Source organism: Scedosporium apiospermum (genome assembly GCF_000732125.1).
Source record: "Scedosporium apiospermum strain IHEM 14462 chromosome Unknown SEQ_SAPIO_0121, whole genome shotgun sequence".
In the NCBI taxonomy this organism is placed as follows: domain Eukaryota; kingdom Fungi; phylum Ascomycota; class Sordariomycetes; order Microascales; family Microascaceae; genus Scedosporium; species Scedosporium apiospermum.
The window spans coordinates 209,351-225,278 of NW_015971822.1; the positions used below are offsets into that span (position 1 = coordinate 209,351).

Genomic DNA, 15,928 nt, shown 5'->3' on the forward strand with positions numbered 1-15,928 from the left:
ACGTGACTTGGACAGTGGCGACGACCGCCAAATTTTAGCTGACATAGCAGCAGTACACCGCTAATATCCTCCTCAGTGCTCAGTATCGATTGGCCACCAGCTACCAACGGCGCCCCAAAGTCCAGAGCAGGCAACTGCAAAAAATCATCAACCACGACCTCACGTTTCCGATCACCCCGCCCCCTTAAGATCCCAACCTCGAGCTTCACAATTGCCTCTAGGTAGTCCGCCCAGTTATTCTTGGAGGAGATTCCGTTCAATAGAGTAGTCTAGAGCTCCCAAGCTCTTATAGTCGAGAAGATGGCGATGAGTGAGTCCGCATTCTTCTCTTGTCTTCCATGAGCCCCGCTAACATCCTTTGCAGACCTAGACTTGTCGAATGGTATGAACGAGCGTCGACCCCGAGTCAAAGCTTCCGATTAACGTTTTTGTGACTCTAGCGACGTTGATGAAGGATGACCAAGGTCGTCCCTTTATTGTTGTCCGAGAGTATGTCTCCCTTTCTCCTCCTCGGCCCCGCCTCCCCTTTCATGATCTGGAGCTGGAGTCCCCTAACACCCACTTAGCCAAGGCAAGAAGAAGCGCCAGTTCGGAACCGAAGCTGTCAAGTCCCACATCCTTGCCGCCCGCACAGTTGCGAACATCATCAAGACCTCCCTCGGCCCCCGCGGCCTCGACAAGATCCTCATTTCTCCAGACGGCGACATCACCGTAACAAACGATGGCGCTACTATATTGCAACAGATGGAAATCACGAACCACGTAGCGAAGCTTCTCGTCGAGCTATCCAAGTCGCAAGATGAGGAGATAGGAGATGGGACCACGGGCGTCGTAGTGCTCGCGGGCGCCCTCCTCGAGCAAGCCGCGGAGCTCATCGACAAGGGCATCCACCCTATCCGTATCGCCGACGGTTATGATCATGCTTGCGACATCGCAGTGGCGGAGCTCGACAAGATTTCGGACGTTATCGAGTTCACAAAGGAGGAGACCACAAACCTTGTCAAGGTGGCGCGGACGAGTTTGGGTAGCAAGATTGTTTCCAAGGCTCACGACCAGTTCGCCAACATCGCCGTCGATGCTGTGCTGTCCGTCGCTGATCTAGAACGCAAGGACGTCGATTTCGAGCTGATCAAGGTTGATGGAAAGGTTGGCGGTTCTCTAGAGGATTCCCTGCTTGTCAAGGGTGTCATTGTCGACAAGGACTTCTCTCATCCCCAGATGCCCTCCGAAGTCAAGGACGCTAAGATTGCGATCCTTACCTGTCCTTTCGAGCCCCCGAAGCCTAAGACGAAACACCATCTCGACATCACAAGCGTTGAGGAATTCAAGAAGCTTCAAAACTACGAGAAGGAAAAGTTTATCGAGATGATCCAGCAAATCAAGGATACCGGTGCCAATCTTGCTATTTGCCAGTGGGGCTTTGACGACGAGGCCAACCATCTTCTCCTCCAGAACCACCTACCGGCTGTGCGATGGGTCGGTGGCCCCGAGATTGAGCTGATTGCTATTGCCACCAACGGACGTATCGTTCCGCGTTTCGAAGATTTGACCCCCGAGAAGCTCGGCACCGCTGGTATTGTAAGAGAGATGTCTTTCGGTACAACGAGGGAGAAGATGCTCGTTATTGAGGAGTGCGCAAACACTCGTGCGGTGACTGTATTTGTCCGTGGCAGCAACAAGATGGTATGTACTCTCTACCTGCTCCCCCTACTTTCTGCGCTCTATTCTGGGGTATCTGCTGACACTACACTTTCTAGCTTGTTGATGAGGCTAAGCGATCTCTCCACGATGCTCTCTGCGTCGTAAGGAACCTTGTCCGCGACAATAGGGTCGTCTACGGTGGCGGTGCCGCTGAAATCGCCTGCTCCCTCGCCGTAGAGGATGCCGCCGTCAAGACGCCTGGTCTCGAGCAATACGCCATGCGCGCCTTTGCCGAGGCGCTAGATGCCATCCCGATGGCCCTCGCCGGGAACAGCGGTCTCCACCCCATCGCGACGCTCGCCGAGGTGAAGAGCCAGCAAGCCACGGGCGGCCCCTCCGCCCGCGGAAAGTACGGTGTCGACTGCATGAGCCGGGGCAACAACGACATGAAGGACGCATTCGTTATCGATCCCCTCATCGGCAAGAAGCAGCAGCTTCAGCTCGCGACGCAGCTATGTCGCATGGTTCTCAAGGTTAATAATGTTATTGTGTCGGGTGTGGATGAGAATGACTTTTAAAATAAAGGACAATGAAAAAGAAGCGTGGAGGGAAAGGGGGGATGTGGGAAAAAGAGGAACTTGGACATGTTTGATCATGGAGAATCTTATACCATTCATGGGAGGAGGCGCCGGATATGGGGTGTAGAAAAAGAGATAGATGATGAATCAATGTAAAAGGGACTCTTGTTCTTTCGGAAGGCTGGCGGTGCGAGTGCGAGATCCGGAGCTGCCGAGTGACATTTGCTCCAAGGATATATCAATGCTTTCGTCTGTCGAAATCGGCGCGACTCTTTGGCGGTGGAAATCGAGATGCTAGTAATTTCATGACCCTCCCCGGCACTCGTTTTTCGGCGGCAACAGTGGTGGTTCGCTGGCGAGGTTGAGGTATGTGCTATTTCCATCCCGAGGGCTCCGTTGCCTTATAGGAAGGGAAAGGATCAGGTCTGTTAACCAAATATCCTTCAGTGCTATCTCCAGACTCAGCGGCAGGGAGGGAGTTTGTCCCTACCAATCCTATCAATCACCATCCTCTGTTTCAACACCCGTGTATCTTATATCCAAGGTGTTTTATCTTCCTAAAACATGTCGACCTCTCCCAAGTCTGCAGGGTCAGTCCAGAATTTGCTTTACAATTCTAGTCACTCTTAAGCATGACTTGCAGGCACTCCAAAAGGGAAAGAACGAAACAAGTAAGTTACCTTATTCTTCAAGTCAAAAGTCACCACAGACCAGAAGCAACAAGGGGGAAAGAGCAACCTTCTCCGCTCACATGTCAGGGTCCAGAATGAAAATATCAACATCACAAAGCCTTCTTACGTGACACGGCATCTTGGGACAACTCTGCTGAACTCTCTACTTCTAATTTGCTCCCAGGCTAGATCCTATAATCTATCTCCTCATTTGTGATTTCTAGAAAAGAATAACCCACCCCAGCGGACCCAAGCCAAGCTCCAGAAGATGGATATCGACCAAGATGCCAATGATGACAGCCCCGGAGACTTCCAAACCTGGAGCTCAACTTTGCTCGGCTACCTGAACCAAGTCGGAAGTACCAACAAGTTTGCCACGTCCGAGAAATTCAAGGGTTTCGTCGATCCTTGGCTCGAGCTCGGAGGCCAACGAGTCTCTCTTCCTCTTGGCCAAGATGACGTCGAACTTATCAGGCGTTTTTGCAGCCCAGCTCCCGTTGAAAGAGGGAACGAGGCACTCCACCGAAACGCACAGGAGCTAGACGATTGGGAGGGCCTGAGGTGGAACACGGAGACTTGGAGGTCTGCAAAGGTGGGGCCTATCGGTCACAATTTGCAGAAGAAAAGTTGGGAGCTGGACCGTCGCCGTTTCGAATTGGCGAACCCAGACTGGGAAGGATTTCTGGGAAACACCATTGTTCCCCGCATCGCTCAGCAACTAGATCTATGGGACGTTAGAGCTGTGCTGCAAAAGCTTCTCCTCCACGGGGAGGGGTCTTTCTCCGAGAGTCAAATAGATTGGCCAAGCAGTCGTATTCTAGGCACTCTGGCCGTCTGCTTTCCGTCTCAGCATAGCGATGGAGACTTTCATCTGTCTTCTGGCGACCAGAAGGTTGTCCTTCGCACTACCTTGGGGTCCGAGTCCGACATTACGGTGCTGGCCTGGCACGTCGACGCTACTCACGAAATCAAACCTTTGACGCAGGGTTACCGCCTCATCTTGGTCTATGACCTTTTCCAAATTGAGACCGCCGAACGCCAACGAATGGCCGATATAGAACTTATAACAGAGGATGTGCAAATAGTACGCCGCCAACTTTTGGCATGGCCAACGGGCCCTACCAAGATCGCCTATCCACTATCCCGCGTGCTCAAAGATGACGGGTACCTATCCTTTGAAGATCTGACTGGCCGCAACCGCAATGTTGCCGTAACCCTGCGCAGAGCTTGTGCCTTGGATGGATTTATCATGCTTCTTGCAAACATGACGCGCACCAACATGGACGTTGACGAGGGTCGGTTAGAAGAAACCAACACGGTTGCCAACGAGGTTTTGACCTGCTCCAGAGATTTTGTCATGAGCAGGCTTACACTCGACGATTCTGAGATTCTCGGGGTCGATCGTTTCCTAGAGCAAGAGCTCGACAATATGGACGAAAGCGAATCCACCGAGAACACGAGCAGGCCAGATACCTTCCGTTACCGCGACCCAGCTATCATCATTGTGCGCGTGGAGGGCCTCAGCTCTCTACTTGACTACCCGGACGCCGATACCCGTATTGACCGTCTCGTGTCGTTAGCCTGTGACAAGATCAATAGTCCCTCCTGCTCTCAGCGTACGACGTCCATCATCCTAGACTTTTTCCTGGATGCTCTCGATGCGATTAGTACCGGTACGGCATGGAACGCGGCCGGCGTAATTGCATACCAGGCTGTGGAACTCGGCAGACATGACGTTTTCATGGCAGCAGTTACCAAGGGCATCACTAACTGGAGTACTCGGAAGCCACTACTAGAAAAACTCTGGAATATTGTGGAAATACGTTACCAATCGGACGAGGAGGAACACTTCGATTGGGAAAAGTGGTATGTTATTTTCTTTCTACCTCTATGCTGCCAGTGACAAGGACTAATTGGCTACACCTCTAGGTTTGGTGGAGTTGTGTCGGCATCGCTCTCGCCGAGGGAAGACCTCGAATATGTCTCAACACTCATAGAAGACGGCTATACTTGGGAGTCTTTCGATAATTTCACAACTTGGGCGTTAGACAAGGCTTTTCAATACCGCCCCAAGCTCGGACTTCAGGATCTCGACTTCGTCCTTGACATGGTGCGTCAACGGTACGACGAAAGCGGCTGGATCGATGATGTGTACGTGATCTCCTCTTATTCCGCGGTGACTTATTCCCAGTACATCTTGCCTCCGTCCATATCTCACGGTCTTTGAACTGGGAGCCGGACTGTGACTATTTCCCAATATCCCCGAGGAATATCTCGGTTCTCTCTAACTCGCTGGGCGTCTTTAGTCTTCTACCAACCCTTAAATCACGAGCCTCGCGTGACCTGCTCTATGTGTTTCTGGAAACGGTAGCTGAAGAACGAACGGAACCTGAGTTTGCCGGAGCCGTGACTATGTTCCAATACTTTCTCAATCAGAGGAGCAAGAAGCTCATGCTTCCAAGCTCGATATGTTTGGCCAACGAGACGAACGAATCACCGGAGGATGCACTCTACCTGGCGGAGACGTGTTGGGATCAGTTCGCCCGCTTTGTCGAGAAGGGCCTCGAGCTCGGCCTCGTTGAGGAATTTACCAAGCTTATAGACGCCAGCTGCGATCGTTTTCTCAAGGAGGAACCCATCCCCTCGAAGGAGCACAGGAGCGACGACGGCCAGTGGGACACTTGGAGAATCTACAAAGCCCTTCTCGTTTTCCTTCTTAAGCCCTTGAAGCTGTATAAGAGGCCAACGACGCTATCCCTGAGAAAGTTTGCTACGTCTATGCTCTTGGACTACATACTTCCCGAGCCACCAACCTACGCGGAGAAACCGGTCGGCTGGGCGCATCGATCCATTCCTTGCCCCAACGGCGACTGCGAGGATTGCGGCTCTCTCAACCAGTTCCTTGGGTCCGAGACCCAACAGGTTGGCCGCTTCCCCATGGAGAAGAATCGACGCGCTCACCTCCGGAAACAACTACCGCCCAATCTGTTCAAGTGCAGCATTGAGGTCCGCAGTTCGCCTCATACGCTCGTCGTAACCAAGCTCGGCAAACAGCATGAGGCCCTGAGACGTGAGGAGGACGAGAAGTTTGCCAAGTGGGAGGCCAGGGTGGAAAATTTCAAGGGAGAACAGATGCGGGAAATTCTCGGTGACGAGGCGTACGGGAAATACATCCTCATGAACGAGATGCGCTGGCAGAGGGACCGAGTGATGGGAACCGCGGGGAATAAGCGGTCTAGAGACGATGGTGATGATGGAGATCTGGAGCGGCTTACCCAGAGACTCCGGCTATGAGGACGGCGTTTTTTTACTTCTTCTCCTCTTTTTTTTTTTTTTTTTTTTTTTTTTTTTTTTCTCTGTTCCCGGCCCTGCAATTAGTTTATTCGCACGAACAACCTCGATTACGATGGTGATCACGATATGGGCAAGTGTATTTCCACATTAGTTACGATTTCTCTGTGTCGCATCTCCGAAGAAGAGAACGGTTGTTTCCCCCGTTTTTCCTGCCGAACAAGTCCAGCGCAAGTCTACCGTAAGAGTCGGCCGAGCCGTCCTCAAGTATCGTGCGATGATTATATCCAAAGGAACGCCACGAAAGCAGCCAGTCAATAATAATGATACATGCCTCGTAGTGTACACTACTTTTCCACCTTGTAGTCTGACGACTTTCGTCGGAATAATAGAGCACATGACATGCATGCTTGCAGATGCAGGAACGATCGACCAAGGTCAGCAATGTGTAATCCATAGAGTTACTTGTAAAGTCCTTTAGACCGAAGAATGGTCGGAAAAAGATCGGACAAAAAAAATGCAACTTGCTTTTTTCCTTCCATGAAGAAAGAAAAGCCCCGTACCCGTTCGGCATCGGATACGGTCTTGGAGTGTTAGGAAGCAGTGTACGCCATCTACATCATCGGCCGTCGGGTGTACGAACGCTCGCTCTCGCTTTCGGGAAGTGGGCATGGCCTCGAAGACCCTGGCAATTGGAAAGGGTCTGGCACCTTTCGACTTCTTTTGACACCCCCCCTCCTCTCCATGGCACAGTGGCTTTCCCACGTTTTTTTCTCTCATCAAATCCCTCAGAGTTTCCATTCGGGCTACGCCGTACTTGGAGGGAGTGTATACCACCCTCTCGGTCGAGAATCGAACGTACTTCGTGCAACTTTGATATTTAACTTTCTTTCTTTTCTCTTACCCCAGATTCCTGCCAGATCAACACGTTACATCTCCAAGCCACAAAACTCCGGTGAAGGCCAATAACAGAAGCCAGAATTCTCATTAAAATCAATCTCATACGAAGTAAATCCCATCTCATCCCACCCTTCCCCTCCGCCTCTCTCATTGCTCCCCTCACCCGAAAAAAAAAAAAAAAAAAAAAAAAAAAAAAAAACGTTTGCCAAGGGTCCTTCCCTCCCCTTTGGGTCGATGTCTTGCACACCTCCTGCCTTTCCTCCAATCACCCGGTACCCGCTTCCCCGGAAATACTTGTACCACATTGATCTATCAAATGCAGCCTTAGATCACATGCCGATCCCCGGAAAGGGAAGAAGTGAGAGTAAATCCATGCAAGGTACATGCATGTGCTTATTACTACTATATTACTACAAAGTATATATTGCTATGCTCCTTCCCTCCCACACACTTCTCCGACAGAGCTTGTGATATTTCGCTTAGCTCCAACGCCGCGGTTCCGAGCAGAGCTGCGGATCCGTACGCGGCAAGTAAAAGTTAGACTTCACCTGTGTCAAAATGGCATGGCAGGATTGAGCCAGGAGGTTTACATTGAGACTTTCCGCCACGGTGCCCTCCCTCCCCCTGGCAAGCGATAAATTCAACACCGCGCTATTTTGCGGGGAATCCGCACGAATTAATTACCCCGTACTTCGAAGGATTTCCATGCCTGTTGAAGCCAAGCCCTTCGGGGATGTGTATGCGTATTACTTCGTAGTATCAGATAGCGGACGAGTCAACACTGACCACTTCCCCATATTCTCTGGGGTCTTTTTGCCCCCGGCCCTTGTCATTTGATCTCTCTCCTATGCGTTGGCAATCTTGGTATGAATCCTAAAAAAAACTAGGGTCCGAAGCTCAGCGAGGACGGAGAAACACGTAATACTCTGGGAGCAGTCGCACGATATCCGAAGCTGAGGATCATTACATCGACACCCTCCTTTGATTCTCCAACGAGATCTCCTTTTGCCCTCATGGTGTATGCGTAACAAGGAGGGAAAGGGACCCCGAACGAATGAGGCTTTGCCCGTATTACGCCCATCTCCGGGGCATTAAACTTCGAGCTAAGGGGTGGATTCCTGCCACGAGGGCGCGCTTCGTAGAGGTTGAGATGAACATACAAAGAAAACCGTATCGATCGGGCCTTCCCAGTTTCTCCGTCGGTCTGGGAGGGGCAAGTCAAAAAAACGGGTCCTCCTTCGGAGCAAGTTGCCTCCCCATCAATTCTTTCCATTCTATCCTTCGTTCTTCCTTCACCGAGGTGGCTCGGTGTCGAAGTCCATTTTGTCAGTAACTTCCGTACTTTGTCAAACGTCACTTTGCCACCTGGAACCAGGGTTAACCGGCCTGGGAGTTTACCTCCGAGCAGCCATGGCCTCGTGACTCTGGGGATTGCTCCATTAGAGTTTTGGCCTTTGTGAGGGGAGCTTCTTGGCAAAAACACCTGCATCGATCAATCTCAACCATCAGCCAGGCCAGGGCCATCCACCTATCCATTGACAGGTGCCCAAACGGTAGGAGTTGAGTCTAAAACTGAGGCGCTTTTGAGTTTTTTTTCAGAAGTTGATGGCACTAGGGCTAGGGTCCAGATGGATTGATGCCTCAATCAAGCTAACCTGGTTCACACCTCCCGCTTATTGTTTGTAGTTCCGAAGGTGCACTAAGGAGGCCATCGACGCCTAGACGCCATTTATTATAACATCATTTTTCCTTCCACATCTCCGAAGGAGTCTTTCTCATCAAATCCCCCTTTGAAACTTTAATGCGCGAGATGTCACACCTCGCAAATGCTCGTAGCGTCATGCAGCAGACCGAAAGGAAGGAAAACTCTCTCTCCTCATCTGACCCCCCTTTTCGAACAACCAATGCCTTCTAGAAGCCTGTTGAAGTCCGAAACCCTTCCTACGCTAGACCCTGCCAGGAAGGGTATGCACGTTGCCCAAAAGGGGAAATGATCAAAATCCCCGCAGCGCAGAAGATGTCCCCACCGAGGTGACTCCAAAATGCGAGGGAAAGGAAGGGCTGTGAGAGGTCGGGGATATCCACTTAATCCCGCCGTTTCCCTCCTCGGCTTTACTTCGTAACATCGAAGGGGGGGGAGGCGTGCTGGGCCCGGACTCTCTTCGGGAATGTGGATGCGCTCCAATTCAGGCCCTGGTCGGGGCATTTTTTGGAGAGGCCCTTTTTTTGGAGAAGCGAGAGCCCACCCCAGTAGGACCGATCAAGGATGTCTTTGGTCAGTCAAAATCTCGGTTTTGCGAGGGCTGGGGGAGGCAAATATAGAAGGTGTTGGAGTAGGTCCGATGGCATGGATAGCCTCACGGCGATATTTCGATACCATTACGACGCTGCAAGGCTTCGATCGGTATTGCCGTGTTATTCTTGCCTCTCCAAGCACAGCGTTTTTGTGGGGAGTGACAGGGGAAAAGACGAAGCGAGGCGCTGCCCAGACTAGCAGCGGAGAAGACGGTGGGTAGTTTTCTCCGGAGAAATTGGAAAGAACTCTGATCTCCGTTTTCGGGATATGCACGGAACTACGAGGCATCAACGCCTCACCTGCTAATACGTACGAGATGGTTGATTCGAGAGAGCAAGAAGGCAAAAGGATCGTCGTTGTTCGTTATTGCCGCCATCTTAAGAGTCCCGCAAGATGGCGACCTCTTTCATCGTAGCAAGGCGTGTCATCGTTGATCCAGTCTTGTTCATTGGATATTCGGTTTGCGCGCCAATGAGACCATCGGCAAATGTCAGTTCCATAACGACTGATACGTCCATCTAAGTGGTGCGCCTGAGGAAGGAAGAAACGAAGCCTCGACAGTCGAGCCGGCAAACGACCAGAATGCGTGCCAGCCCTTTTCTACAACCACCCCTCTCTGCCGGTCCGACTCGAGTAGTGCAGACTACGAAGTATGCATCATTGATGCCTATTCTCTGACTCCATGAAAGGCGGGGAAGGCAAGAGGAGACTGTGAATGAAGAAATTGCTGGCAAAAAGAAAGCCGGAGCCGGAAGTCTGGACGGGGTCGGTTCTCGCCTCGGGACATCTCGGAACCTTCGGCCAATATCGGCAACGGTGATGGATTGGCTCGGCCGTTAGCACCACAACGGAGTTATCGACTCCGACATCCACAAAGTAGGCATTAACAGCACTACACCAACTACGTATACTATAGACTAGTTTACTTAGGCACTATGGCTAGCTAAAAAGCACGCGGGCCAGTTAAGACGTTGCATTGCAGGTCATCTCGTGGAAGTCTCGCACTCAGTTTCCTTCACTTCACTGCACTACACTATGGAGTAGTGTACACCACTACACTAATCTTAATAGATTACCGTGGCAGTGGAGCAGCGCTCGTGGACTCCTTGACAAACTAACCGGCTTGGTATTAGAGAGCCGAACAGTCTTACAGAGGGTGTGCTTATAAGTTTAGTATTGGTAAGGAAAGAAGACGCAGCTTCCAGGGAATCCTGGCTCTCATCTCCACTGCTAAACTCAACTAAACTCATGGCTCCAAATCCCCATCATTGGGCTCCCTCTCAGTGGCTGGTTAGAGGCGGAACTAGGTCGACTTCGTTTAAGTCTCTACAGTAGGCAGTGATCTTTTCACCCACCAAAATGCTGCTCTCGGGGAACCATCCGTAGCAGGCATGGCCCTTCTAACCCTTCTAGTCCAGGGGGTGGATGATCTTGATGGACTAGGGACCCATCAACCACATGGTGTAACCCTAGCACTGCCCTGTGGTAAACTCGGTAAGTAAGACCTGGCGCTGATTATCTATTGATGTCATTTTGTGCTGTAATACAGTTTGCAAAGCACACCGTTGATCCTCGGGTTACGGATGGGTGGCGTCTGGAGATATCTCGGGGCGTTTAGGCTTTCGTACGAGAAACGGTCTGACCGACTCCAAATGCTACGTCGTAATCGGCATCTCATACGGTCGGCTTCGGCTTCGGTCTAAAATGTTAACGGTTGATACGTGAACAGCCCCGATGCCGTGTACAATATGTCTCGACGGATACTATTTTTAGAAGTTGCCGGGATGTGAGAAGAGTACCAAGTTAATGCCCGTCTGGGTTCGTAACATTGTACATACAGTATTTTACATCTAGATGCTCCGTCAACTGCTTGACGTGCCGACGCCGAATAACTCAACCACCAAGTATTCCGTTGATCCAAGGGTCATCCGCCAGCTCCTTTGCCGTGCTACGATTTTGCGGCAACCACTGCAACATCTTCCTCATCAGCATCATGAACCTTTCCTTCTCGGCTCCTTCCAGGTTGGTCTCCAGCTCTTCGAGAGAGACCGATGGCGGTGGATCGATTCCGACTTGGAATGTTCCTAGGTAATAAGTCAGCGAATTAAAGCTCGGTTTTTCTTCTTCTGTAGCTGAGGCGTTTCCTACCGTCCTCTGCGAAGAATTTCCCGGTTATTGTGCCACCGGCAAGTAGCTTCGGCGGAGGTGGGCCCAGTAGCGCCATTATCTCGGCAAGATGCGCCCGACTCCGGTACTTATGCTCGGGGTCCGTTCCATAGAATAAATGCCCGCCTTCAAAAATGTCCCAGATCTATTGCAGGACAGTTTAGCTTCCGGCATGGCCTGAAGGATCCATGCGACGCTTACCAAGCAGCCCGCGTTCCAGATATCAATCTTGTACTGCCACGGTGCTTGGAGAATCACCTCCGGCGACCGATAAATGTCCGGCTGAACGTCTCCCAGGCGTTCTTTCTCACCGCTGACCGTAGAGCCGAAATCACAGAGCACTGGAGGGCCGTAACGTTTAGGACGCCTAAGTTCCCGGGACGTATAGATCCATCTTCCTTCAACCTCTTTCCTGGGGCACGGGTTTCGCAATTCCTCTTCCTCAAACTCTTCGAAGACGGTATCGTCTTTGATGCCGAACATGATATTGTCGGCCTTGATGTCTAAAACGGGGTTTGTCAGTTGAAAGAGCACTAGAGTGTAAAGCCCCCTTCCGAAGTGATCAATACCTGTGTGGATAAGCTGGCATTCACTGTGCAGAAAGTCCAAGGCAAGGAACAGACGCTTCAGAACTATGCCGAGAACAGGTACGGGAAGCCGACCAATTGGGTTCCGGGCAAGTAATGTCCTCACGCTATCCCACAGAGGAGGGTGTACGAGGCATCGATGCTCTCCGTCAGGCCCTGATATCCAAAATGAGTCTAGAAGCGTTCGAACGCATGTCGCGCCGGGATGCCTAGACGGCGCATTATGCATCTTCTTGTAGATGTTCAGCTCATGGTCCGTTTGGCTTCCGAGAGACTTTGAACGTATGAAAACTTTCAAGGCGACGTGATCGTGGGTGCTATTTGTCAACATTTGAATGTAAATAAACGAATAGCTTCTCCGCGCCAGTGGAAGGACTGGACTCACTTCAAGTCGCGTGCAAGCCACACGGTCGAAGTAGCTCCGTAGCCCAGCTTCCCTACCACTTGGTACCTAGATGCCAAGACCTCGCCGATGCGAATTGGATAATATCGCGCAGCGAGATAGTCTGGGGGCGTCTCTTCCTCGACTCTTATACTGGGAGGGATGCGTTCGAAGCCTTGGCTTGAGAATGCACGCGGTGGTAATGGACGACGGCCGAGCCGAGAAACAAATCGCAGGAGAGAGGCCATGTGAGGAATGGCCGTAACATAAAAAAGAAAAGACGCTGAGTGGGCGGGTTTGCCAAAGCGCTACGAGCGTTGAACGTGTATTGAATGTGATTCGATTTTGATGCTGGAGATCTTTATCAGCCGCGCGTTTGGAACCACTTTGTATTAATCAATTGATCGATCCTTGTCGTGTCTTCAGCCCCCACCTGAACTTGAACGCTCAATAAATTCTATAATTTGGTCTTGAAAGTCCCCGCAGTGAACATCAATTGATGGTAATGCGGGAAGCATATCGCCGCCTTCAAAAATTGAATTCATGTATCAATCAAGGCCATTGAGCTCCAAGACTTTTCGCGACCTGGGAATGAGCACTATCCAGTTTCTAAATTTTGAGATATGGCAGGTTATGCGGAACCGCGTCTAGCATCCTCTCCACTCCGTTTGCCCTCCGGCTCCGCTGTCACAAGAACTCTCGGCGCCGATCTTGTGTATATTAACGACCGGTGGTCACCCATCTTAGACTGTTACAAATCACTGAGAACAATCATGGCAACAGCATAAGGCAGAAGCGCACGCCGCCGCCCTCGACCAAATATAACTCACAAAAAGCGGTGAACACCTAACATTGGCGACGTGGACGTGTCCGTTGCAGCTGGAGCGAAATGGAAAAAAAATAAGGAGGGGGCGTGTCGAAGGGTATGAAAGCGGGAGAAAACGGGCAGCCCACAGACATGGAGAAGCGCCTTCACTTTTTCTGCCCGCTGCGTGACCTGGCGGGGGACCGCGGAGGGGGAGGCGGACAGATTCCTACTGGTACAAGTAATACCTCGTACAAGCTGGGGAGTATGAACGACTGCTCTTGGGCTTTTTTTCAATTCCTTGGAGGGGCGTGTGAGGCATGAGCGATTCGATTATCCAGCCATTTTTCATCGATCAGTGTGAGAGTACCTGCAGGTTCTGCTCGATCGCACCCAATGCATGCCAATGGATCCCATGGATGGAAATCTGGGCACAAATGACCTAAATTCAAGCCCCGTTTACTCGATTGCCTGATATCCTATCCAATCTCTCTTCATTCGAAGGAGAGAGGGCGGGATATTGGAATATTTCTTACATTTCCCCTCAGAGATGCACTTACATATGACACTTCACATCAGGCATCCCAAGGCCGAAACCCCTCCCTTCAGCTCACCCCTCTGGGACTAACACAAAGGAACACCCATCAGAGAGATCTAGAAGCCATGCGGAAAAGACCTTGCAGTGCTGGCGCCTCGGCATCGAAACAACCAGCGCTTTGCGCAGTCCTCGTGAGTCATCCACGATGCACCTCCTTCCACAGGGCCCCTCTTTCACAGACGTTCTTTTCTTATGCGTTGTTTCTTCTTTGCCGCAAGAAGAAATGGAAACGCTCGGCATCAATTCGCATCAATCCCGTGCCTTTTTTTTTTTTCCTGTTCCCGTGGACGGGGGCGGGTGAGAACAGACGGTCGGTGCACCGTATCAGAGCGTTCGTAGGTACCCAAAAGTTTCGAGCACCTCGGGAACGGTGCCCTTGGGGGAGTTACGGAGGCGCGGTTAAGGATTGTTCTTGTGTCTTTCTTCTTTTCGTTCCAGCAAAGTGGCCCTCTACCTTGTACTTAGGCTTAGCTCATCCTTGACAAGCAACGGAGCTGACCGGTGGTGGAGAACTAAGCTCTACGACTGGGAAGGGAGCTCGAAACTCAAAAAATGCTGTGTGGTAAGTTTAACTCGCTTTGACAAGTTGAGATGAAGAAGAGGTGGCGCACACTAGGGACAACGGAGCAGGAGGCTTTTTCCAGGCTGTAAGGGAGCTGATGCCAAAAATAACTCCAAACGTAAAACCTGTGTCGAAACGTAAAACGGGGGAAAGCAGTTGGACGTTGGACGCCTCCCTTCGGCGTTCCCGTTATTTTCCCCGTGCTGCAGTCTCTCCCCGCCTGCTCGACGCGGGGTTGCCAGGGCCAAGCAAGATAAAAGGAAAAGAACAAAAAAAATATCGCTGCCTTCACTGTGAGGCATCAAAGATGCGTCAACCCCAAAAATTTATTGCCATGTGCGCCGCCACAGACGAGAAATTAACCAAAAAAAGTCCCCGCCTTCCGAAATCTCCCACGTAACAACAATGAAGATGAGAGAGGGGGGTTGAGGGGGCTTGAGGATTCTGGAAGAAGGACCCGCTGAAGATGGGGCGTTCTGAGGCTTTTCTCCATCGTTCTTGGACATTGTAGACGCACACGCCCCCTACGCCACCCCGCTATGATGGCCTCGTCCGCCTCCCGCTTTTGGGGGGGCTGAAGGCGGTGAGACGGGCGGGAATTTGGCAGCCATGTGGGAAGAAGAATTTGGATCGATGGGCGTCAGTTCGAGGAAGGGGGTGAGGCCTGAAGACACATTCTTGAGAGCCTGGTCACTGGTGAAGATGATGCTATGGCATAGATTGGGAATCAAGGAAGGGCGAATGAGTGCTGTTTGCCGCGCTCAACGATTGATGACTTGGCCCTATGACAAATGTGAACTGGAGGGGAGTAGTGTGCATACTTTCTCGCTCCGCAGTGGGTGATAAGGGAATAGCTTCGCACAAATGATCATCATCAGCTAACCACTGCATTGGATTTGCGTCCAGCTTGGACCCGCATATGCCGACGCAGTGCGGAATGCTGGACTGAGTGTACACTTACCCTAGTGTAGTGTGCATATTTCCACTCCATTCTTGTGTTGAAGAGAGGGGAAAGGAAGGCGAAAAAAAAGGCGAAAAAAATCAACTGGCCAGGTGATGATACTCCTGTATCTTGGGTCTTCTGGATAAAGCAACGTCGTCCTGTGGTTTTCTCCCCCCCACCGCTCTGCTGTTCTTGATACAGAGGGGGTGTGGGTGTGGCATTTACTCGATCAATCATTTTTTGCTGGCTTCACATTCTGGCCTCCCGTCAAGTTTGTGTCCGCCGGTGACCACAGCCCTATCTATCATGGGCGTGTAGACGCCCAATCTGCCACGATGTATATGTCTTCCCGCGCCTAGCTGTGCGGGGTGTATGGTGTGAAGTGTGATGAAGAGTTGATTGCACCTTGTACGAAGTAGTTGAGCGTACAACTCAGCATCCCCAGCCCTACTAAGGTATCAGGTTGACGCCAACTCCAGCTCAGGCAAAGGAGAGACGAACAATACAG

The 15,928-nt window shown here is 51.3% G+C and overlaps 3 protein-coding genes across 3 annotated transcripts; 2 read left to right on the forward strand and 1 right to left on the reverse strand.

The window, feature by feature from the left end:
* Positions 1–300: 300 nt before the first annotated feature.
* SAPIO_CDS8143 (T-complex protein 1 subunit epsilon) lies at positions 301–2,219 on the forward strand (the record flags this gene model as incomplete). The annotated part of the gene is made up of 5 exons (XM_016789841.1): positions 301–310; positions 365–382; positions 441–489; positions 567–1,683; positions 1,758–2,219. The coding sequence occupies 5 exons, from the start codon at positions 301–303 to the stop codon at positions 2,217–2,219; spliced, it is 1,656 nt and encodes a 551-aa protein (XP_016640104.1).
* Positions 2,220–3,158: 939 nt separating this feature from the next.
* On the forward strand, positions 3,159–6,184 carry SAPIO_CDS8144 (uncharacterized protein; the record flags this gene model as incomplete). Its single annotated transcript, XM_016789842.1, has 3 exons — positions 3,159–4,756; positions 4,820–5,041; positions 5,197–6,184. 3 exons carry the CDS (start codon positions 3,159–3,161, stop codon positions 6,182–6,184), a joined length of 2,808 nt encoding a protein of 935 aa, XP_016640105.1.
* A 5,086-nt stretch (positions 6,185–11,270) lies between these two features.
* SAPIO_CDS8145 (Protein kinase) lies at positions 11,271–12,026 on the reverse strand (the record flags this gene model as incomplete). The annotated part of the gene is made up of 3 exons (XM_016789843.1): positions 11,271–11,461; positions 11,526–11,688; positions 11,745–12,026. 3 exons carry the CDS (start codon positions 12,024–12,026, stop codon positions 11,271–11,273), a joined length of 636 nt encoding a protein of 211 aa, XP_016640106.1.
* Between the last annotated feature and the right edge of the window lie 3,902 nt (positions 12,027–15,928).